General features: G+C 33.6%; 4 protein-coding genes across 5 annotated transcripts; 2 read left to right on the forward strand and 2 right to left on the reverse strand.

Annotated features, from left to right (window-relative positions):
- The first annotated feature begins 7552 nt into the window (after positions 1 to 7552).
- On the forward strand, positions 7553 to 12000 carry LOC130445215 (putative ankyrin repeat protein RF_0381). The gene is made up of 2 exons (XM_056780763.1): positions 7553 to 8619; positions 11841 to 12000. Exons 1-2 carry the CDS (start codon positions 7553 to 7555, stop codon positions 11998 to 12000), a joined length of 1227 nt encoding a protein of 408 aa, XP_056636741.1.
- Positions 12001 to 12585: 585 nt separating this feature from the next.
- On the reverse strand, positions 12586 to 17646 carry LOC130445669 (uncharacterized). 2 transcript variants are annotated; one of them, XM_056781434.1, is made up of 4 exons: positions 17428 to 17646; positions 15633 to 15887; positions 13884 to 14023; positions 12586 to 13816 (listed from the first exon to the last, which is right to left on the reverse strand). In XM_056781434.1, the coding sequence occupies exons 2-4, from the start codon at positions 15850 to 15852 to the stop codon at positions 12740 to 12742; spliced, it is 1437 nt and encodes a 478-aa protein (XP_056637412.1). In that variant the 5' UTR covers positions 15853 to 15887; positions 17428 to 17646; the 3' UTR covers positions 12586 to 12739. The 2 variants fall into 2 exon arrangements, with proteins under 2 accessions (XP_056637412.1, XP_056637413.1); XM_056781435.1 differs by having other exon boundaries at positions 12598 to 13837; positions 15633 to 15766; positions 17428 to 17592.
- A 1479-nt stretch (positions 17647 to 19125) lies between these two features.
- Positions 19126 to 20493, reverse strand: LOC130445672 (alpha-endosulfine). The gene is made up of 2 exons (XM_056781438.1): positions 20328 to 20493; positions 19126 to 19867 (listed from the first exon to the last, which is right to left on the reverse strand). The coding sequence occupies exon 2, from the start codon at positions 19847 to 19849 to the stop codon at positions 19493 to 19495; it is 357 nt and encodes a 118-aa protein (XP_056637416.1). The 5' UTR covers positions 19850 to 19867; positions 20328 to 20493; the 3' UTR covers positions 19126 to 19492.
- A 228-nt stretch (positions 20494 to 20721) lies between these two features.
- On the forward strand, positions 20722 to 23816 carry LOC130445673 (putative zinc finger protein 66). Its single transcript, XM_056781439.1, has 2 exons — positions 20722 to 20999; positions 21762 to 23816. The coding sequence occupies exons 1-2, from the start codon at positions 20730 to 20732 to the stop codon at positions 23709 to 23711; spliced, it is 2220 nt and encodes a 739-aa protein (XP_056637417.1). The 5' UTR covers positions 20722 to 20729; the 3' UTR covers positions 23712 to 23816.
- Positions 23817 to 25009: the final 1193 nt, after the last annotated feature.

The raw sequence follows: 25009 nt of genomic DNA on the forward strand, positions 1-25009 counted from the left end.
GAATGGAATGGAATAAATTATATTAACTCATCAATGCCCAATGGGTCGTTAAAAACCCCCCAGATTTATAATCAATCCGCGAATTGCCTATTTTCATCTTGGAATGGAATGGAATAAATTATATAAACTCATCAATGCCCAATGGGTCGTTAAAAAGCCCCAGATTAATAATCAATTCGCGAATTGCCTATTTTCATCTTGGAATCGATTGGAATAAATTATATTAACTCATCAATACCCAATGGGTCGTTAAAAAGCCCCAGATTAATAATAAATTCGCGAATAGCCTATTTTCATCTTGGAATGGAATAAATTATATTAAGTCATCAATGCCCATGGGGTCGTTAAAAAGCCCCAGATTAATAATAAATTCGCGAATAGCCTATTTTCATCTTGGAATGGAATAAATTGTATTAACTCATCAATGCCCATGGGGTCGTTAAAAAGCCCCAGATTAATAATCAATTCGCGAATAGCCTATTTTCATCTTGGAATGGAATAAATTGTATTAACTCATCAATGCCCAATGGGTCGTTAAAACCCACCAGACTAATAATCAATTCGCGAATAGCCTATTTTCATATTGGAATGGAATGGAATAAATTGTATTCACTCATCAATGCCCACTGGGTCGTTAAAAACCCCCCAGATTAATAATCAATCCGCGAATTGCCTATTTTCATCTTGGAATCGAATGGAATAAATTACATTAACTCATCAATGCCCAATGGGTCGTTAAAAAGCCCCAGACTAATAATCAATTCGCGAATAGCCTATTTTCATATTGGAATGGAATGGAATAAATTGTATTCACTCATCAATGCCCAATGGGTCGTTAAAAACCCCCCAGATTAATAATCAATTCGCGAATTGCCTATTTTCATCTTGGAATGGAATGGAATAAATTACATTAACTCATCAATGCCCAATGGGTCGTTAAAAAGCCCCAGATTAATAATCAATCCGCGAATCGCCTATTTTCATCTTGGAATGGAATGGAATAAATTATATAAACTCATCAATGCCCAATGGGTCGTTAAAAAGCCCCAGATTAATAATCAATTCGCGAATAGCCTATTTTCATCTTGGAATGGAATAAATTATATTAAGTCATCAATGCCCATGGGGTCGTTAAAAAGCCCCAGATTAATAATAAATTCGCGAATTGCCTATTTTCATCTTGGAATGGAATGGAATAAATTATATAAACTCATCAATGCCCAGACTAATAATCAATTTATTACTCAGTATCATTTTCAAATGGTACTAAAAATACCATCTTTTCAATCTCGCGCTATTCGCGAATAGCCCATTTTCATCTTGTCCTATTTTGACCTGTTTATAAGTCCATCATTCATTGAAAAGCTTGTAAGAATTTAGATACGATACTCAAAAAATAATTTTTGGATTTGAGGTTTCAAGCTGAGTCTGTAATTGTTCATTATTAAATTTTTTATTCATTTTGCTTTTCGCTTTGATATTTGGCATTTCTGTAACTATTTCGACAAATAATCGTCGTCTATTTGGTTCCATTCGTTTTTCAAGATATTCCAACAACTCAATCAGATCGAGGTCGGGGGATTGTGATGGACAAATTAGTATTTTCAGTAAATTCAAATTCAGTAAATCAAAATACCTTCAATTTTTTTCAGATTTCCAGTCGCCCTTCCTCAAAAGCATCCCTAAAACATTACCGAGTCGCCATCGTGTTTTATAGTCGGGATTACACATAGATCTAATATGCATTCTTCCTTGACCTGTTTGTAAATCCATCATTTACTGAAGAGCTTGTGAGCAGTTAGTTACGATACGAATTTTTGGATTTGAAGTCTCAAGTCTGTAATTGATCAATTGTTTGATTTATCGATTTCTGCTCTTATTATTTCAGTACAAAATTTTGGCATTTCTGTAAAGATTTCTACAAATAATCGTCGTCTATTTGGTTCCTTTCGTTATTCACGATAGTCCAAAGATGTGAAGTGAAAGTAGAACTCTTCCCATTCCAATTTGTTCCACAACAACTCAATCAGGTCGAGGTCAGGTGATTATGATGGAGAAATCATTATTTCGAGCACATTCTTTCATATAATCTTTGCACAGATTCGAGGAATTCTTGGAATCGTTGTTGTGTTGGAAGATAAATTCTTCAAACTACCAGGTTTCTAGTCGCACTTCTTCTAAAGCATCCCCGAAGCATTACTGAATCGCCGCAGTGTTTTAAGGTCGGAATTACACATAGATCTAACATCCGTTCTTCCTTGAACTTTTGCACAAGCACTTTATATCCAAAATACTCAAACTTTGAGTCATGACTCCATGAACTCCAATTTTCATGTTCTTTAGTCCATTACAACTTCTTAATTTTATTTTGATGTCTTCAAAGAGGTTTTTTCCTCCAAAAAAAACAGCTTCTCCCAATCTCTTTTTCATTGTAGAAATACTCCAAGATAGATCTCTAGATCCATTGATCTGAGCTGCTATCTCTGGGCCAGTAAGTCGTCGATCACGTTAACTAATCAATACAATAAGTTTATTTTCCCTGGTTATAGTTTTTCGAAGCCACCCTGAACATTTTCTAGAGATTAAAGCACGACTTTCAACCAATATTTCCTGGTTTAAAACATGAAATACGTTCTTGCGTCTCACAGGGCTAACTGGGACTAAACTACAATCATAAACAACGAAGAAATACTTCACAATTAAATGATTATAAACAAATCACCGACAAAATGTAAATATGGGCTCGTATAAAGTGGTTTATAAGGCTCCGTTTCATTTGAAATTCATTTTATTTTATATATCTTCCATTTTACAGCGACAGTTCTCAAATTTTTATCTTCAAATATCTCGAAAGCTAAATAATGCATCAAAAACGTTATTTCTTTCTCCTAGCGGAAGCTTTAAATATTCAATATTAAAATTTTAATTAGCGTCAAATCGATCAAGGAACATAATAAGAGATGTTATAAGTTTGAATCACATGATTTTCAAAAATATATACAGAGTGAGTCATACTTTACATACTTTACATACTTCTACCGTAAGTAGAGGGAGGTTACTAATAAGTATCAACTTCTCTTCTTTACTAATTTACAGGGTAATTCGTGGAATTCACCAAGAAATTTTAATCAGTGTTTACATAGATCATTCGATTTTTATAATTTTTTTCATGATGCTATTAACACAGCAATCAATAAGTTGTGGGACTAACTAAAAAATGTTTTTGCCAGAAATCGATGTAATCTCCTTCAGTTTCAGCAATTGCTTCCTCATTTGTGCTGAATTTCTTACCGACGAGCATTATTTTGAGATCAGTGAATAGCCAGTAGTCACTAGGGGCTAGATCTGGACTATACGTTCAATTTAATACATCCAATTGTCATTAGTGCATTATCTTGTTGAAAAGGTGGTTTTTTCTTCGACTATTTTCACTACCCCCAACTAGGAGGACTACAGTTTTTCTAGGGGGGTTTTTCCTTATCCGATCTATTGATTATTATAATTATGCAAATTGTCAATGTCAAGTTAAAATGTGATAAAAACCGAGTCAAGGTTAACTTTTACCTGCTACTTTAAGTTGATTTCGTATGAAAAGAGATCTAAAATCAAAACGGTGTAACAAGAAAACTAAATGACAAGTTCTAAGAAGTAGAAATTTCGAGAAATATAATCTTATCATAGATCGAAACTCAGGTACTTACCGTTCATTTCTCTTTTATTCACTTCATTTTATTGCAGTTGTAAACATTATACAAGAATTATAAATAAAGTTATACATTTTTATCATCAGTTTTTTAAAATAATTATTTTAAAAAGAAGTAGAAAGTAGAATTTACCGTTCTACTGCAATTTACAAAATTAATCGTACCCTATAACTTTAATGATTTATTATATTGATCATCAAAAACAACTTAAGTTCCTCATTCCTTGAAAATGTATAGACTATAAAATGACAAATAACTAAACATTGAATGGTTATTTAATACCTGAACCCTTGTATTTGTGATACCTGAAACTAAAGGTATTTACCCAATGACAATTTAATGAAGCCAGGTAGTAGAAAAATGCATAAAAGGAGTTTAAATATGAAGAAATTGTAGTAATTCAAATTTGAATATTGTTGAAGCTTCATCTTTACATTTCTCTAGATGTATTAAATTCTTTGAGCGATTTCAAATTTATTTCATTTCATAGTGTTTGAAGACGTTGTGAACGATTAAGTTTAGTGAAAATTATAGTGTTTTTGCCGATAAAACCTAGATTACGATTGCAGTATTGGAATAAAGTTACAGTAAGTTTTTTTTTTTCATTACGCGTCTTTCCAATTATTCTCATGTATGATTGATATTCGAAACCCGCGATAAACTACTAGTAGATATGCATAATTTCCTTTTGCATTAGTTACTAGAGTTTTATTTTCATGATTTCTTGCATTTTTCAAAAACTATTATTATATCAGTACAACAGGATTCGCTCTTGTACCCTGAGGTGCAACGTTAGCGAGATGGAATGGTTATATTCCCTTATACCATTCAGCCCTCGGATTGCGCTCACCTTTGCATTGGTTAAACTATTTAATCAATCAAACATAATCCACATTCATAGCAAACGGAACGATTTTTTTTTCTTAAATTTGTTGCATATTCTCGTCAATGAGAGCCCAAAACTCGATGGGGTTGCGTTGTTTAATTACGAAGTTCCTATGGCCACCTTCTAGGTCCATTTTCAGACCCTGGTTACCATAAAGTATCAAAGTATTAGTCAAGACGAATTTAACGAGCCCTACACTCGATGGGGTTGCATTGTTTAATTACGAAGTACCTATGGCCATCTTATAGGTTCATTATCAGACCCTGGTTACCATAAAGTATCAAAGTATTGGTCAAGACGAATTTAACGAGCCCTACACTCGATGGGGTTGCCTTTTTTAATTACGAAGTTCCTATGGCCATCTTATAGGTCCATTATCAGACCCTGGTTACCATAAAGTATCAAAGTATTGGTCAAAACGAATTTAACGAGCCCTACAGTCGATGGGGTTGCGTTGTTTAATTACGAAGTACCTATGGCCACCTTCTAGGTCCATTTTCATACCCTGGTTACCATAAAGTATCAAAGTATTAGTCAAGACGAATTTAACGAGCCCTACACTCGATGGGGTTGCATTGTTTAATTACGAAGTACCTATGGCCATCTTATAGGTTCATTATCAGACCCTGGTTACCATAAAGTATCAAAGTATTGGTCAAGACGAATTTAACGAGCCCTACACTCGATGGGGTTGCCTTTTTTAATTACGAAGTTCCTATGGCCATCTTATAGGTCCATTATCAGACCCTGGTTACCATAAAGTATCAAAGTATTGGTCAAAACGAATTTAACGAGCCCTACAGTCGATGGGGTTGCGTTGTTTAATTACGAAGTACCTATGGCCACCTTCTAGGTCCATTTTCATACCCTGGTTACCATAAAGTATCAAAGTATTAGTCAAGACGAATTTAACGAGCCCTACACTCGATGGGGTTGCATTGTTTAATTACGAAGTACCTATGGCCATCTTATAGGTTCATTATCAGACCCTGGTTACCATAAAGTATCAAAGTATTGGTCAAGACGAATTTAACGAGCCCTACACTCGATGGGGTTGCCTTTTTTAATTACGAAGTTCCTATGGCCATCTTATAGGTCCATTATCAGACCCTGGTTACCATAAAGTATCAAAGTATTGGTCAAAACGAATTTAACGAGCCCTACAGTCGATGGGGTTGCGTTGTTTAATTACGAAGTACCTATGGCCACCTTCTAGGTCCATCTTCAGACCCTGGTTACCATAAAGTATCAAAGTATTAGTCAAGACGAATTTAACGAGCCCTACACTCGATGGGGTTGCGTCGTTTAATTACGAAGTACCTATGGCCATCTTCTAGGTCCATTTTCAGACCCTGGTTACCATAAAGTATCAAAATATTGGTCAAGACGAATTTAACGAGCCCTACACTCGATGGGGTTGCCTTTTTTAATTACGAAGTTCCTATGGCCGTCTTAGAAGTTCATTATCAGACCCTGGTTACCATAAAGTATCAAAGTATTGGTCAAAACGAATTTAACGAGCCCTACAGTCGATGGGGTTGCGTTGTTTAATTACGAAGTACCTATGGCCACCTTCTAGGTCCATCTTCAGACCTTGGTTACCATATAGTACCAAAGAAATAGTCAAGTCGAATCGAACGACTTTCACTTTTTTAATGTTATATTAATCTTGTTTTGAAAGACCAATTTCAACTTTTATGCTTAAATTTTTCCAAGAGAAATCACAATTTCTAAAATATAAAGAATAACGCCCGCTAGCATTCATGTTGCTAATTAAATTATTTAGAATTTATATATTTTGCATTTCTTGACAAAAGTTCTTTCAAACAATATCAAGTTTATAAAAAATCTTCAAGATCACTGAGTTTTGAATTACACTTACATATCATATTAACTTCACTAACGTTTTGATCTGTATAACAATGTACGGTGAAGTTCAATACGTAAAAATCTATTAGTTACAACTATATCAAATACTTACTATATTCTTTACACCTTCTTTGTTCAATTTTTATTACTCTTTATTGTTTACGTAAATTTCTGAATGTACAATAACTAATTCATGATTGCTTAAAACTATTAGAACATGATTTTGGTTTGTATCAACCTTGTCCTCGCGTCAGTTCAACTCAGTTCATATTAGTCTTTATGATCTTTGAGGTTAAAAACCACCACAGCAGCTATTTTTTCATAACAAGGTTTCTACTCTCCCCCACGACTTAATTGGAGCGATGAACTAGTGAAATAAAGAATTTATTGAATAATTTGATTATCGTTCATAAATTTATCAACTTGTCTTCTTTATTAATTAACAGGACAATTATTGGAATTCACAATGAAATTTTAATCAGTGTTTACATAGTTTTTAATTTTTCGATGTAATCTCCTTCAGTTTCAGCAATTGCTTCTTCATTTGTACTGAATTTCTTACCGACGAGCATTTTTTTGAGATCAGCGAATAGTCAGTAGCCATTGGGGGCTAGATCTGGACTATACCTTCAATTTAATACATCCAATTGCCATTAGTGCATTATCTTGGTGAAACGGTGGTTTTTTCTTCTATTATCATCTTAACCCCCAACTAGAAGGATCACAATTTATCTAGTTGAGGGGTTTTCTATTACGAACATAATTTTAGTTTGTATCAACCTTGTCCTCGCGTCAGTTCAACTCAGTTCATATTAGTCTTTATGATCTTTGAGGTTAAAAACCACCACAGCAGGTATTTTTTCATAATAAGGTTTCTACTCTCCCCCACGACTTAATTGTAGAGATAAACTAATGATCGTGAAATAAAGAATTTGTTGAATAATTTGATTATCGTACATAAATTTTGCTTTTTCAATTTCCAAATGCGCCTACGAGTGGTGGAGCTAAAGCCACTTTAAAATAATCATTATTAACATATTATTAAATGTAATAATTCTTATAATATTTTTAATTTGTAGGAAAAAACAAAGGAATGGCGTGCGACTGTTGTCTACTTTATACAGCAATAGAAGACGATAATGAAAAATTAGTTTTACATTTGTTAAAGTCCGTTAATATCAACCAGAAAAAATGCAAGGATTATTCTCTGTTATCCTGGGCGATTATGATGGAAAATATAAAAATGGTTAGATTACTTTTAGACCAAGGAGCCAGTCCTGAAAATCCAGATAAAGAATTTTATCCCATCCATCACTCCGTGTGTATCGGAGCATTAGACATTTTCAAGCTATTGCTTGAATATGGTGTTGATATAAACCAAAGAACAGTTTTCGGAAGTCATTCTATCCATTTAGCAGCTCGATATGATCGGATTGAATTCTTGGAATATCTATTTGAAGAAGGGGTAGATACTAACCTCAACGATAGATGCGAGACAACCCCTCTGTTTAGTTCCATTATCAACGGGCAAATACGTGCTTTTAGATTCCTTATTAACCATGGAGCTAATGTTAACAAAATCGACAGATACGGTAATAGCCCTTTACATTTTTCCGTTGGATTTAGTTTTAAAACAATAACAGATTTACTAATACGAAAAGGAGCTGTAATAAATAGAAGAAATTTCTCCGGATTGACTCCTCTTCATTTAGCAGCACGTTATGGTCCGGTAGAAATGTTGAAACTTCTATATGAAGCTGGCGCTGAATGTAAATTAACTGGAAAATGCAGACATTACAGCCCATTACATCTAGCGGCTGATTCAGGAAATATTGAAATACTAGATTATTTTATAAGCAAAGGGGCGGATGTGAATTTCCAAACTGAACAAGGGTATAGTCTTCTGCATGCTGCAGTTCGAAATAATCATCCTAAATTAGCGCTCTATTTGATCGATCATGGAGCTGACGTGAATGCTACTACTACAAATAAGAATTATAGCGTTTTGGATTTTGCCGCGCGCTCTGCAAATCCTTGTACTTTAAATATTCTAATACAAAATCTGGCGAAATTTGATGTGAAATCTAATGGAAATTGTCGACTTTTGGAGTTATTACCTACAGCTTTATATCAGTACGATTCTGTTTCCGATATCAAAAAGTATAAAACAGCCGCTGAAATTATTATTAAATTCATAACGTTACGTAATCGTAATTTACCGGTTTCCTTTCCGAAAAATTCTCATTTTATCGAGGAATTAAGTGAATTTTGGCGTCAATGCAAACAAGATTTAGAAGAAATGGACAATTATTACTTAGGTGATACATCGATTTCTCAATATAAACTTTTAAATGCTCTATTTGACGATACTAGATTATATAAATATTTATATAATGAAGAAATATCGGCTTTATGTCGAGATATTGAGGCTTATATTAAAGTATTTCCAAAATATGGGAATATCAAGAGACTTATAAAAATGGGTATGTACAAAGGTAAAATCCGACATATTTTATCGAACAGTGTCTATTGTGTGGTGAAAGAAAAAAGTTTTTTAAGTGTTTTACCTCTAGAAATTATTATGAAAATTTGTGATTATCTTGATATTAAAGACTTGATTACTTTTGTGAGTTCGGCTACAATGCGTGTGGTACAAAAATAATTTTGTGATACAATTTAGTCGAAATATTCATTTGAATTATTTATTATATCTTGACAAACTCACCCTCGCGTGAAGCATTCTCTAAACAGAACCAAAACTATGATTGAAGCGTTTATTGATAATTGAAACACTCCTCAAAAGCATAAATAAAATATTTTTCGACACAAATTGGTTTACACTATATGCAGAAGACTGCCCAACATAACTCAGGGTTAGAGGTTTAAAACGACTTACTTTATATGTCCATAATCTAAAGAACGCCATATTTTTATTTATTTAAAGAAATTTATGAATTAAATTAATCTCCCAAGCCACGCCACTGTTTATCGGTCACTATTTGATAAGAATATTTCGAAAAAATTGTCTACATACGCTTTCCGACAGTTTCGGCAATAAATGCATTTCTGTTTATGATTCGATGTTTTCATTGGTGGAGATGACGAGTCCACGTGGACTGACGGTTCGTTGGATATTTACCGTATTTTATACAGGGTTTAAATATTATTTTTCATTTGTTAATTTGGCATGGGTACCGTGCGTATTTATGAAATATTGATTATTCCTCGTATAACTGTTTTCTGCAATTGATATTGGAAGAACTATACCAGAAGTTTCAAAAAAATACTGATAAATTAGTGTAATAGTATTTTTAATGTCAGACATTTTTGACCGTTTGAGATTAGTTTCTTAAATATCTAAATCTTCACTCTCATCACAATCTGCAATTTCATTGTCTTCATTCCCCCATGGTCTAAAGAACGCCATATTTTTATTTATTTAAAGAAATTTGTGAATTGAATGAATCTCACCAAGCCACGCTACTGTTTATCGCAGACTGTTTGACAAGAATATTTCAAAGAAATTGTGTACATACACCTTCCGATAGCAACGACCAATAGAAATACATTTATATTTACGATTCGATGTTTTCATTGGTAAACACTGGAGATGACGAGTCCACGTAGACTGACGGTTCGTTAGATGTTTACCGAATTTTATACGGGGAGTAAGCAATATGGGATATTGATTAATTTCTTAAATATTGAATATCTAAATCTTCACTCTCATCACAATCTGCAATTTCATTGTCTTCATTCGCCCATGGTCTAAAGAACGCCATATCTCAATTTATTTAAAGAAATTTATGAGTTGAATTAACCTCACCTAGCCACGCCACTGCTCATCGCAGACTGTTTGACTGGTATATTTCAAAGAAATTAAATGTTTTCATTGGGAAATAGTGAATAGATGAGTCCACGTGGACTGACGGTTTGTTAGATGTTTTTGAATTTTATACAGGGAGTAAACACTATTTTACATTAGTTAATTTGGTATGTGTGCCGTACGTATTTATGAAATATTGATTGTACTATACCAGATGTTTCAAAAAATACTGATAAATTAATGTAATAATATTTATTTCTGTTTGTTTTTGATACTAATTTATTTTGTTTTTCTAAATAATTCCTTCTAGTTTTCTCAATTTGTATCTTAGGTTTTTAGTGTTTTTAAATCAGATTTTTATTTGCGTCATATTTTTCTAAGTCTATTGTTGCATTTTTTGAATATTTATTATTGAAAAGCGGAAAATTGTAATAAAATATGTGTATTTGTATCCTAAAAAACAAAATATACTCAACATAAGTACAAAAATAGAAAAAAAACATTTTACATACTTTTTATTTACAAGAATACAATTTGTTCACACTTATTTAGAAAGTTTCAGTTACTTATAGTATATTTTAATTTATGAGAGAGTATTAGAATAATAAATCATTCTTAACTCATAAGTGTTTTACTTCTTTTAGTAGACAGTTAAATTATATCTCGAGTATTATATTTTCATCAAGATTAACCTGCTTATTACTTCCAAAGAACTTCAGGTAAAAAATATTTTTATTTATTTTTTTTATAAGGTATAGTAATAACATTATTTTATACAAGTTATGTAGGTGTGAGGGTTGAAATTTTGATTTTTAAATATTTTTATGTTCAATAAAAATAATTAGTAGTAGTATTATTAGAGCTAGTTCTTACATATCCAAACTAGAAGATGAACTGTTGCGACCAATATTCGCGATCATTTTATTAGTAATATTATCCAATTTCCAAATTTTCTCGTCTTCTTTAATCGTATAAATAACTGCCATTTTTCAGTTTTTAGTCTGCTCATTATTTACAATTTCCAAACATAACTGTTTAAGATTTTTTTTCTTGTAACTTGAATCCAGAATCCAGAGTGATCTCACTGGACATATCGTAGGATTTGGCATGCCTATCTTCGAAATCTGGAACACCAGATCAACTCTGGTGTTCCATCTTGACACCTACTCTCTTTCTCCTATACATCAACGATCTACTCGATAAAACTACAAGCTCGATCCATAGTTTCAACCAACTATATCACGCTGGTGTCGTCGTTCAAACCAACCGCTCCTAAATCCACATGGTAGCGACAGATCACCACTATAAAACATTCTTGAGCTGGGTGGAAGCGATCTAAATTAGTTTTTACAGTGGAACTTAGGATTTTGTCCTCTCTGTACATCACAACAACCATAAATTTGCTTGTTAATTGTTGAAGACGAAGCCGAATTAGCTAAGGCAGTTTCACAAAAACTTGGAGCTCACTTCAAGACTAAAAAGCTATACACTCCACAACAAGATTCCTTCATCTTTGGAGAATTTTTCGGTTCATGAATACCGAGTTCGCCTGCAGACTTCCAGAATGTCTCCGATCTATGGAGAAGTGCAATCCTGTGGGATTAGCTACCAAGGCGTGTTTTTCCCGAAGACAACAACCTACAGAAATTCAAGATCAATATCCTTTTGTGCTTGCCGAGCAATTTTTGCAACACCTCCTCGATAGGCAGACTTAGTTCATGAACACCGAGTTCGCCTGCAGATCTCCAGAATGTCTCTTTTCTATGGAGAAGTGCAATCCTGTGGAATCAGCTACCAAGGCACGTCTCTCCCGAAGACTATGACCTACAGAAGTTCAAGATCAATAACCTCTTGTGCTGGCCGAGCTGGTTAGCATAATTCTGCAATATTTGCAACACCTCCTCGACAGGCAGACGTGGTTAATGAGCACCGAGTTCGCCTGCAGACTTCTAGAATGTCTCCGATGTATGGAGAAATGCAATCCTGTGGAATCAGTTACCAAGGCACGTCTCTCTCGAAGACTATGACCTACAGAAGTTCAAGATTAATAACAACTTGTGCTGGCCGAGCTGCAATTTTTGCAACACCTCCTCGACAGGCAGACCTAGTTCATGAACACCGAGTTCGCCTGCAGATCTCCAGAATGTCTCCTTCCTATGGAGAAGTGCCATCCTGTGGGATTAGTTACCAAGGCATGTTTTTCTCGAACACTACAACCTATAAAAGTTCAAGATCAATGTCTACACTTATCTACACCCCTTTTGCTTGCTATTTACATATAAAAAGGCAAATAAAAGTTCTTTATAGCTGTATATATCACGTATTTTATTCAACGTTTTTTCAAATAATAATAATCAAATGAAATAATAATATTTTTCGAAAATCTTTTTTGGTGACTGAAGATGATCGATCTGTCGACGAAAACAATTGGGTCAATATAAGGTTCAAACCAGATTAATCCGGAATAATCGGGGGACAGAGATTGATTAGAGCACTTGCGACTAAAACGATCTCATCCAATAAAATTTTATCTTCATCTCCTTCAGAACAAGTTACGGGTAACTTTCCATCTAAGATGCGGAATTTTCGTTGAACTGCGCCAATTATTCTTTCTACGTGATCACGAACTTGTCCGATTCCTTCAGTTTCCTCCAAATCTATTGCATCCAACTGATTTTCACCTCTGGTGAATGCAGGAATTTTCACCGTAGCATTGAACATTTCGACAAATTCTTTCGTTAATAAGCCCCTATCGGCCATAACAATATCACCAGGATACAAATTATTCAAGAATGATGGGTTTTGTGTTAATAGTTTAATTGATGGTCTGCCTGCCCAGCCTTCGGTGATAAAACAGATGGAACCTCGCGGTGTTATTCCGATTAAATACTTCACTGTTTCCGAATGCTTGTAATTCGACCACGCTCCAACTGGTGTCCTCAAGTGAAATGGTCTTTCGCATTTCATTTCCAAACAATCTATAATCACAATGGTTTTATTATGAAAAGACTGTTTGAAGCAATGAGGCGTTGTTTTCTGTAGCACCGACCTCTTTGGCCACACAATTAAATTTTTGAATCTTCTCGCCATTATGTGAATAACGTTTTCGAAACAGGAAGAAGCAGTTGTTGGATGCACAAAAAATCTATAACCGATATCTTCGAAATCCAGATTTAATCTAATTTTAACGAGGGTAAGTAAAATTTGATCCTCCGCTGGTAAACTTACATTCCCTTGTATGTATGATTTTGTAAGTTCCAAGATAATTTGGAAAAGTTTATAATTGGGTAATCCTGTATAATATTTAATTTTATCGTCGTCGTTTTCTAAATTTTCGACACACATCGCCCTTTCCCTCAACGTTTTAATTGTATCTTCATATGTACTGATTTTAACAAATAACAAACTTAATTCTTCAGCATCAATGTCAGTTTGACAGATCTGATTTTTGAATAAATTGTTCTCTTCGATTTGATTTTTCTGTTCATCGGTTTCCATTTGTTGATCTGCTAAACTTGGTACCACTTCAGTCTGGAAAAAAATTATCTCGTTCTATTAATTTTTCAAGATGTTGTTCAAAGTTATAATGCGAACTTACTTTATTTTGTATTTTAACTTTCTTTTTATTTTTCCTCTGTCCAGAATCTACATTTGTAGATAAATCTCCTAATAAATAACCCATATTAACTGAAGGTACCCAATCTAGATTCAAGCTATCCTCTAAACTCGCAGGTTTACCTATAATAAATTTTTAATCTCCGTAATTTTTGTTCTTCAAGGGGTGATTAATTCCCTAACAACAATTTTTAAATCTTGCTATCCAAAAAATAAATACGAGTACCGTTTTTTTGCAAACTCCGATGGATAAGTTCAAAAGATTGGTACACATACATTTACTTTTCGACATAATCGCCGAAGAGATTGAAACATATCTGTGGACAAGCTTTTCAATACCTTCCTCAAAGAGTACAAAACATACCTTAAAACTTTTGGAAATGCCGCACACAAAGCATTCTGTCAACTCGTTGAACCAGGTCATCTGAAACGACAGATTTGCGTCCTTGGTCCCCTTCATCATAATTACGACCATCTTTAAACTTTCGACATCATCAATCATGAAGTTTTTCCCCATACATACGATTTATTCTTCGATGGATTTCTGCAGCACTTTAGCCTTGAGCCTGTAGAAAACGAATCACACTTGGCGGGAGCATCAATAATGGCGAACATGTTTACGTGGCAGTAGCACAACGCCGACTGACGCCTGAATGTCAACAATGGCGGAGTGTGTAGTGGGAGAGCTCCGTCTGCACGGAGCAATCGGAGGTTGAAAAAAAACGGCCCTCTTATAACTATGTTTTATTGGAATAGGAAAGCTAAATGAATCTGCTTTGTTGGAACTAAAGGAGAGTGTTCTATAGTGAAACAATCTAATTTAATTGACCAACCGACGTATATCTTCCGCCATCTCGTGATAGCTCAGTTAAATATCTAATTCCCCGCCTAAAAATACTTTACAATAGACGACGGCGTCTGTTTAGTGTAGCGTTTCAGTTCAGCAAAGGCATCCAAAGTAACAATAAGGTAAAATTTTGCAAATCAAATCCCTTCTTAGTTTTTAATAACAAGTCATTCAATAAGACTAACTAAGTAAAACAAAAAATCGATTTTATTCATCAATATAATCTCCTTCAATAGCAATACAATCATTCCAAAACTTCTCTAACTCCTCAATGCTGTGTTTGTAGAAGAATTTGTCTTTTGCCTCAAAATAGTCTTCAGTTTCAGCAATTGTTTCTCATTTGATCCGAATTTCTTAACGGCGAGCATTTTTTTGAGATCAGTAATCACTGGAGGCCAGATCTGAACTATACGGTGGATGAGGAAGCAATTTCGAAGTATAATTCCTCAATTTATCGTTGCCATCGACTTGTGATTCGGTGCATTGTCTTGGTGGTTTTTTCTTCGACATATGAAGCAGTTTTTCCTTGATTGTTTTTCCATTTTGGAAATAGTCGATGAACAATATTCCATACTGAAGCTATAACCTTCCCAACTGTTGTGCCTTTGGACGTTTCAGTCGTGGTTCCCCTGCTGAAATCAGATGATGATCGTTTTGATTCCGGATTGAAGTGATTGACCCATTTTCCATTGTCACATTACTCGGTCAGATTTGGGCTCGGCATTCTCGAAAAATCGATACTACGTATAAAAAAACGCTCTAAAACTTAGGGGAGTATGAAACAACTACAAGACTCTCCCTAGCTGAACTTTGAGAGTAGCATTTGGATTCGGTCAACAAAAAGTGTTTCACAATGGAACACTTTCCCCTCTAATGAAATTTTACCTGTTATGAAATGTTTCGAACAAATTCGAGCATTTTTCAATCTGTCTTCTGTAAAATCTTCTCGATTTATTGCGTCAAGCCATCTTCTCTTCCTTACAGCAGATAATTCATTCAGGTCCGTCCTGTGTTTGAAGCTAAGAATTTTTGGAATGCGAAAAAACTTCACTTTGTCTCTTTTTGAATTAGAACTACAATTTATTACACAGCAAAAAGCAGGCATCTTTTGACGCCTGAAAATGTTTCTCACCAAAATATCTAGAAAATATATATTTTTCAAATGCAAAAGACACAAAGAAGTTTAGTGGTGATTGGCTTCTCAACCAAACATCAAAAATTTATTTATGTTTTACATTAAAACTTATACTGGTTGTGTTAAAATCATTTTAACATTTTGAGCTCAAACGCTCCAGATTTTTATTAAAAAAGAGTACTAGTATGGTCCAGATCATAGAACTTACCCAAAAAGAAGGTCGACTTGCTTTTAAATTTCAGCAACACAAATTTAGTTCTGCCACTTACCAATCGAGACGCTAGTGTAATAAAATTACACACACACACACACACACACACACACACATCAATGTCAGTTGTCAAGATAAATAATAGGTTTGTTCTTTGTTCTGCACTGACAGAACTATTTCAGGAAGTGTACACTAAAGCGTTTTTTGTAGCAGAACCAGTGCTAGTGTCGCTGTTCTTAGTAGCAGTGCAAGAGTACTAGTTTACTCAATTCACTGTACTGCACTGAGTCTAGAGTCAGTTCAGCCAAGACAGTGCAATAAGTGTAATCTGAAAACAATGGCACTACATCTTCGTCAACGGACGAATGTAAAATATCAAAAAGTACTAAATCGATTTCCATTATTATTAATACTACAAGGCCTGGATCACACCAAATAACCTCAAGTACAACAATCAACAAATGCTACATTGATCTCTGCACTATATCGTTCTTTGTATACGATCGAACTAATTCTATACACTAATGAACTGGCTTGCACTGGTCCAGTTCAGTACAGTTCCAGTGCAGCTGCCAAGAACAAACCAAATAGTCGCATTTAGCGGACGAAACCGTTATGCAGCTGTTGTATAACCCAAGCGGAATCGTACGCTACAAACTCATCAATACATAGAAGAATGTTTTATTTAAACGTAACTAATAAATAAAAACTGTAATATAACAGCACCCGCTACGTTACCGGCGACGATAACCTCGTGATCAAGTAGACAACTGGTTAATGTTTTTATGAAGCCTATGACGTCACAACTAATGAGAATCGTTTTCTTATGTAGTTAAAAATTTGAAATTTTTGCTATTCTTAATTAAATATTTAGATATTATTTTTTCAATTTTAATTGAATATTTTACTTTCTGACATTTGAAAAATTCAAATACCCTATTCAGCTCTCTGTACCTCATTAACGACAATACTTATCACACATAGTATAGGAACTTTTCGTCTTTTAATGAAGCGCCCACTACAATATTTTATATTATTTAAGAAAAACCCTGTATATGTAAGGCTAAATTTGAATAGGAAATAAGATAGCTAATAAAAGAAAACAATAAATCATTAAAATAAAACTCGGTTAGATCAGTGGAATACCTACGTATGTTTAGTCATAATATAAACGAATAAGAATTCACTGGAATTCTGGATTTTTAAAGTTAAACGTGTTTTATACTACATGTATTTGATTCAAATGAAATAGAGTAATGCATATTAATTTCAAAGGGTACTTGTACCAGCTATATTTAAAATAATGTGTTACAACTCACTTTTCAGACACTTACCTGCACTAAGCACAACACTGCACAATCGAAAAAAGAAACTAACAAATTCACGTTTCCGAGAGGAAACTTCGTACTCCTTTAAGTTGCAATTCTTCGAGAAGGCTTTTCGTAATAAAGCTGATAATAATGTAAATGTATCTGCACACAGAAGCTTGTTTACCTCACGGCGGCCATATTTTAATAGGTATCAGCTGATTTTGACAATTCGTTAGATTACTCAATATTTGTTTATGGACAATTCGAGCACCTCATCAAACGCTCCGTTTTACTTTTGCCCCTCAAACACCATATAGGTGTAGTGTAGATAGATAGAGAAAGAATTCGAATCAATTTTGAGATTTTATTGAATTTCTCAAATGCAGTGAGAGGTGGATAACAAATTAATTTCTTCAAAAACTCGAATGTTAGAATAAATAAATCCAAAGTGACTACTGTGCCACATCCGTGAACATAGGAATAATCAAAATATCTGAACATGTAACATGCCGAATGGCATGTTACAAAAACATGTGAACGCATGTTCCATTTTGTCGAGTTTAAGATCTGTGCTTCAAACACAGCTGCGTTTTATTTTTGCCCCTCAAACATCAGATAATTGTTCGAGCTTCAAAATTCTGCTTTAAACACAAACTGTAGGTAAAGTAAGAATTTATTTGGATTATTTAAAAGAAATCACACCGGTCTACTCAAAACAAAATTACTAAATGAAGAAGGCATTTTAACGCATGTTCCATTTTGTCGTGCTTGAGATCTGTGCGTCAAACACAGCTGCGTTTTATTGTTGCCCCTCATACACCAGATCAATTTATGGGCTTAATGAGCTTTGAAATTGTGCTTCAAATGCAAACTGTAGAATCGAGATTGAATAGGTTTTTATTTAGATTTTCATTTGTGTTTTTAAAACGGAATCACACCGGGCTTCTCAGACCTACTAAGTATACTCACAGATTTCTGGATGAGTTTTGCTGCAAATACTGTGACACGAGAATTTTATACAGGTTATTTCGTATAAGAACAAACACAGAGCTAAGACGTATAGAGGAGTCCTAAATAGACGATTGGGAGTCATCGTACAATTTACTTGAAGAGGTAGTAAACATGCAACTTATTTATGAAAGTTAACATACAACTTATGGATGGGGTCAACATAGAGGGGTAACCCTCCAATGAAAATTAGTTGTGAAAAAACCAACTAATAAACTTCAGTAAACACATAGAGATGGATAATGTAGAGGTTAGAGGTTTTACTGAATATGCCATTCAAAATGTATTGATTTCAATCTTGGAAGGAATTATTATAACTAAGAGAATAATCTGTCCGAAAGCCGATTAGAGATCTAAGTTCCAATGTTTTCCAAAGGAAAACGGAATAGCTGAGAGATTTACTAAAGTATGGGAGAACAAACCAATCATAGGACCTGAATCTCTGTGATTATCAGCTATAGAGAAGATAGAGAAACCTCATGAGAAGAAGGTGGATAGTGGACAAGTGAAAAAAATACTACTGTGAAACTATGACTAGAGAATTTACAAAACTACAAATATTAACAGAAGTCTTGTTGAGACATTGTAGCCTCAATGGAAACCAGAAGATGCTAGATTTAGGAGAAAATTCGAAGTGCAAATTCTGTTGTGTAGAGAACATAACCTCAGAAAAGGGGACACGATAGATCTCTAATATATAGATCCATATGTTCAAGAAAATATGTTTAATTCTAATTGTCAAAAAAATAAAAATAAAAGACAGTTATAATTTTATACAAATTTTTGTAGGCTGTTTGTAAATGGATCTACAAAATGCACCGATTTCTGTGAAGCTTTTGGACCTCCCATGGTATTATTTTTTTCATTTTCCTGATATAGAGAGATTAAGGAGAGAAAAATGAGGACAGCAAATACAACTTTCTAGATTTTTATTTTTTTTGAATTTAACTTTTAATTAGTAAATGATTCACCAATGTTATTAATTCCAAACACCATACACTAATTAAAATTTTGATAAAAACTTAATTATATATTCAACATAAATAGTACTTATTATAAAGAATCCAGAAGAATAGTGTTCCTAACTAATATTTGAAAATTTTGATGGTTGTACTAAAGAAGTTTTTCTCACTGGGACACTTTCTGGAGTAGGAATAGCTTCACCTGTACCTACAAATGGAATTGGTCCGGGTAGTTGAAGGCCTGCTTTATTAGCAACATTTCCGAATTTTTGTTTAGCCATTTGATAGTCGCCAGAATCGAAATATTTCTGACCTTTTGATAAACGTTTTTGTAGGAATGCCGAATGTCCACTAGCTTTTAATCCTAGTCCTTGGTTTGGACCAATATTATATTTGGCTTTCAGTTTAGCTTCTTCTTGTTTCTCCAACTCTTGTGGAGATAAAGATTCAGCTACAGGTTGTTCTTGTTCACTCATTTTGATTAGAAAATATCACTACAATATAACAAAAACTATATTTAATTTTTTTACAAATGTACAAATTTATAAATAAACTAAATAACTTGTATTTAGAAACTTTTATCTACCAATAAGAAACAACTATTATTAACATATTTTTAAAGAAAATATGTAGAATAACAGAAACTTTAAAATTATGTGTTAAATTGATTAGTAAGTTATAAACTATTTAGGTACGCTATTGAGGTTACATGAGGTACATTCACAAAATTTTTTAATGAAATTCTTTCACTCATCAATTATATAAATCAGAGTCTGGTCGATAAAAGCTTTGTAGAGTTAAATATTATCCAACTAATTCATAAATTTCATGATAACTTTAACTGGAATATTTGAAAATGAACATTAAAGAAGAAAACATTCACAAATTCTTGTATACATCATTTGAAATTATCCTGCTAACTTTTAAACTGTATTTTAAATTAAGAATACATACCCGCCGAATGTTCTTGCGTGTTTCAAGAAACTTTGAAGTTGATAGGAGAAATAAAAAATGTATTTATATATACTCAAAAAACAAAGTAATCCATCATTGTTTATAGACAATAGTTAAAATCGGAACCAGTAGATTAGAGTATACGAAAATGTCAAAAATTCGATAAAGAATGACACTTGACAGTAACAAACAAATTGTAATTAAAATATTATAAAATGTAGATCAATTATTAGGAAAAAATATGAAATCTCTAATAATATCTTGTAATTATAATATATATTATATAGATACTATAATTTCTTTTTTTTTATAGTTTTGAGCTAATGATTTTCTCTGCTCTGATTCCGTGTAGCAAAAAAACAAACCTCATATTGCTTATGATCTGATAATTGATAGTGATAAATGATAATTCTAGAATGTCATTTGTTAAATTTCACTAGAGTTTACAATGTTCGAGTTGTTATAAAACAAAGTGAAATATTAAAAAAAAAAAATATGTTTGAGAAAATTGAAATATTTGATAGCGATAATAAATGTATAGATGTTATTACAGAAGGATTGAATAAAAAATGCCGTACATGCATTAAAAATGATGGAGTTATCAATGTGTTTACGTCTAAACACAAGGAAATTTCATTAAATGAAATGTTTGATATGTTTTCATTGGCGGCAGTAAGTATTTAATAATGTCTTATCTTTAAATTTGAATAAACCAGTTGTATTCATTTCATTACTACGCAATAATAATAATAATAATAATAATAATAATACAATAAATGTATAGGTAAGTATTTGGATTTTCTGTAAGTGCAAGTTATAATTTTAAATATTTTATGCCGATTGCTAAATATGACTAACTAAAATTTTTATATTTCTGAAACCTAAAGGAAAGAGATTTAAATATAAAGTGTTTTACTAAAATTGTATAAATTTTTGGCGAAAAATTTTATTGTGGTCACTTATATGAATTCAATGTTATTGCGCAAGTAGAATAGTATAATTCGATTTGATAAAAAAATGTTTGAAATATTTAAAGAAACATAAGGAAAATTCTTCAACTTGTACTGGTAGCATCCAATTACAATATTTCAATTTTAGAAAAACCTCTGTCAAAATAAAATGAAATTTTGCAAAAGAATGGTAATACATTACTAGGGCAGAAAGCTTGACATTTCTGCATAGAATACAGTTAAGAGCTCTCAAACTTCTACCTGTGTGGTTTATACTAATTTCCTTTGTAGTAGGTTGTAAGCAAGTATGCATCTTTGGCACTTATTGCCGAAAGTGCATTGGTAAAGCTATACATTTATACCCTGGCGCTCATTGAACAATATTGCTCTTTTTATAAATAGTTACGTAAATAACTATTTATACTTTGTGTCTCATTTGACTAATTTCTTCAGTGTAGATAATAAAATTTTCTTTATTTTTTAGGTAAATGTTTTCGATGGACTACCTCAAAAAATATGTGTAAAATGCGCAAAGACGCTCGTCGAATTTTACTCCTTCAAATTACAAACAGAAGAGGTGCAATTAATGCTGCAAATAGCTGTCGGGCAACTTTCTTTACCAAGTTTTCCAAAACTATTGGATACATCGACAGAAGAAAATAACTCTCAACATAATAAAAGTGATGTAAATAATTTTACAACATATAATTGCAATGAAGTAGAAGAAATGGAAAATAGAGAAGAAAAAATAGAAATAATTTCTGATGATGATATCGTTGATATAGATACTAAAGATGACATTTTTACAAAAGTGGACCCATCGGGTTCTAATAGAAAAAATAGTAGCGAAAATAATAAATATTCAAATCAAGTTTATACTTGTTCAGATTGTCAACTGTCATTTAAAGAATATGAGGAGTACGTAAGTCATCGAATAAAAGTGATCGAAAAACAAAATAAGGAAAGAAACTTGAAAAACGAAGTCGTCGAGGAAAATGTCGAAGCAGTGGATAGTAAACTTGATATTCCTCCGACTGAGTTAACAGTGAATAAAATAGAAGATTGTTTTCTAGAACATGATTATTCCAAACTTTCCATACCCCGAGATGATCTCCAATCGAATAAATCGAAGTTGAGATCCAAATGTGTTGTTTGCAATCTCGAATTCGAAACAACCGCCGATTACCTCAAACATAAACGCGAAAACTTCAGAAGACACTCGACACCGTGTACATTATGTAACAAAAGAATATCGACAAATAAAATTGAACAACACCAACAACTCCACGCCAAAACAAAATGTCGAATGTCGACAATGTCGATCGATCCCGAAACCGGCGAATGCACTTGCAGCGTTTGCAAAGTGAAATTCGATTCCAGATTGAGATATTTGTTACACAAAAGATGTAAAACCAAGCGAGACACTTCAACAATAATGAAACCGAAAAAGAAACATCCCTGTCCGATATGCGGGGTGCAGTACGGCTCCTCCATACTCAACGATCACATCAACACCCACACGCAAGAACAACCTTACATGTGCGAAATTTGCGGAAAAAAATTTAGATTCAAATCGAATTTCCATTCCCACAAACACGTGCAATGTCTGTGCGATTTATGCGGCGCAATAATAAATTCACCGAACGGATTGAGGAAACACATCAAGATGAAACATTCGATCGCTTCGTACGCTTGTGATACGTGCGATAAGATGTTTAACAACAAGAGCCAATTGGAGGTTCACAGAAGGGCTCATACCGGGGAAAGACCCTATTTGTGTACGATTTGCGGTAAGATGTTTACCCAAATAACGCATTTGAAGACCCACACGAAAGGAGTACACAGTCGAGACAAACCCTTCTATTGCTCGAAATGTAAAAGATACGTAGACGGCGAGGAGCACAAGTGCAACGGGAAATTCGATTTGTACAAAAAATGTGCAACTTGCAACGGTTTCGTTGTAGATATGGAAAAACACGTGGAGCTGCATCGCGACGGTTACGAATACATATGCGGTTTTTGTAATCAGACTTTTAGCGAAAAAGCGAAATTGAAATCCCACAAAACCGCTCGAGTATGTAGACGTAAATACGAATTTAGTTGCGATGTGTGCTGTAAACGATTTCATTCGAAATCTCTACTCAAAATCCACACTCGATCTCACACCGGCGAGAGACCGTACAAATGCGATACGTGCGGTAAACGGTTCCTTCAATTCGCTCATCTGCATTATCATTTGAAATTACATACGGGGGAGAAACATTACGAATGTCCTTATTGCGGTAAAAGATTCGTTTTGAACGGAAATCTCACTCAGCACATTAGATTGCATACGGGGGAAAAACCGCACGTTTGCGATTATTGCCTTAAAGGATTCCCCACATCTTCGTCTATGAAAAAACATCGATTGATTCATTCGAAATATAAAACTTGATGATACGAAAATAACTAAAAATAGACGATGTTTTTTATAAAAAAATTTTAATCAACCGTTTGTTGAAAGTTTATAAATATATTGTTATATGTTTTCTTGTAAAAATATTTTCACATTTGTTTCTATTTAATTCCATTCACCTTATCGCCCTCTGCCGTTTTTTGCTTTACCGCTTTCATCGTCTCAACTCGGGTCCGTTTCAAAGCAGATCTTCTAACCTTTCAAGGAAATCTGAGCAGACCCGAAACGTAAGAACTTTTGGTCAGGAGTCAGATTTTTTCGCACAGACTTTTGTCATGTGTAATTCCTTTTCTAACTGTTTCTTTATCGGCGTTTACAGCCTCTGCAATCATCCGGATGCTCAATCGACGATCTGCACGCACGACTCGGTTGTCATCTCAGTGCTTTATCGGCAATCACTAAAGCGCTTACACCACTCAAAAACTTGCGATCGAGATAGAGCCTCTTGCAACAATTTATAGCACTCAATCGGATTTTTTTTCAATTTATCGAGAAAATTGAAATTGATACGTTGCTCCTGGTTTTCGGCACGAGAAAAAAGCACGTTCGTTTCAAACTGCTACTGCACAAATACTATAATAGTCTCGTTATTTTTAATAGCCAGACCTCGTACTTCCGGTAACAGAACATACCTTAAATGCAAGTTTAGTTGTTATTCTGTGGAAACGATATGGCGGATTTTCGATGCCAGTGTCCTCGATGGCATTTGGCGGAACTAATCTATTTTTTACGATAAAAAACATCTTAGAAGTAGAACGCGTTTATTTACAAAATAATTACATATATTTTCAATTAATACTAACTAATAATATATACAAAATTTTGGAATGATTGGCAATGTTTCATTTTAGTCTTTAAAACAGTTGTTCACGAGGAGGTAAAGAATCGTCTTTTTTTGTAAAATTCTACAGTTAGTTGGTATAAAAATTTCCGATGAGTAATTTTCTTTATCGTTGCTTCTTTATGAATTATCCAACTTACAACAGCCAGATCAAAAATCTTGTACAATATGCAAATTTTTGTCTTATATTTATGTGACTGAGAAGAATCATAAATTTAGCTACTTAAATTGTATTCATTAAGATTTATGGTACACGATCCTGATAGGGACCCACATCATAGATGATTGGGTTTCTTAGACACTTAGAACATACCTTAAATACAAACTTAAATTGTTATTCTATGGAAACAATATGGCGGATTTTCGATGCCAGTGCCCTCGATGGTATTTGACAGAACTAATTTATTTTTCACGATAAAAAACATTTTAGAACTAG

Source organism: Diorhabda sublineata, chromosome 6, assembly GCF_026230105.1.
Source record: "Diorhabda sublineata isolate icDioSubl1.1 chromosome 6, icDioSubl1.1, whole genome shotgun sequence".
NCBI lineage: Eukaryota > Metazoa > Arthropoda > Insecta > Coleoptera > Chrysomelidae > Diorhabda > Diorhabda sublineata.

What these genes read in the sequence shown, in the direction of transcription:
- LOC130445215 (XM_056780763.1), top strand. Translation starts at nt 7,553, where the DNA reads ATGGCGTGCGACTGTTGTCTACTTTATACAGCAATAGAAGACGATAAT. An exon ending in TCTGTTTCCGATATCAAAAA is followed by an intron (nt 8,620 to 11,840) that starts GTATAAAACAGC and finishes GTTCGCCTGCAG; the next exon opens with ACTTCCAGAATGTCTCCGAT.
- LOC130445669 (XM_056781434.1), bottom strand. Translation starts at nt 15,852, where the DNA reads ATGCCTGCTTTTTGCTGTGTAATAAATTGTAGTTCTAATTCAAAAAGA. An exon ending in TTCGAAACATTTCATAACAG is followed by an intron (nt 14,024 to 15,632) that starts GTAAAATTTCAT and finishes AATTTATTATAG; the next exon opens with GTAAACCTGCGAGTTTAGAG. An exon ending in AAGTTAAAATACAAAATAAA is followed by an intron (nt 13,817 to 13,883) that starts GTAAGTTCGCAT and finishes ATTTTTTTCCAG; the next exon opens with ACTGAAGTGGTACCAAGTTT.
- LOC130445672 (XM_056781438.1), bottom strand. Translation starts at nt 19,849, where the DNA reads ATGAGTGAACAAGAACAACCTGTAGCTGAATCTTTATCTCCACAAGAG.
- LOC130445673 (XM_056781439.1), top strand. Translation starts at nt 20,730, where the DNA reads ATGATAATTCTAGAATGTCATTTGTTAAATTTCACTAGAGTTTACAAT. An exon ending in ATATGTTTTCATTGGCGGCA is followed by an intron (nt 21,000 to 21,761) that starts GTAAGTATTTAA and finishes TTTATTTTTTAG; the next exon opens with GTAAATGTTTTCGATGGACT.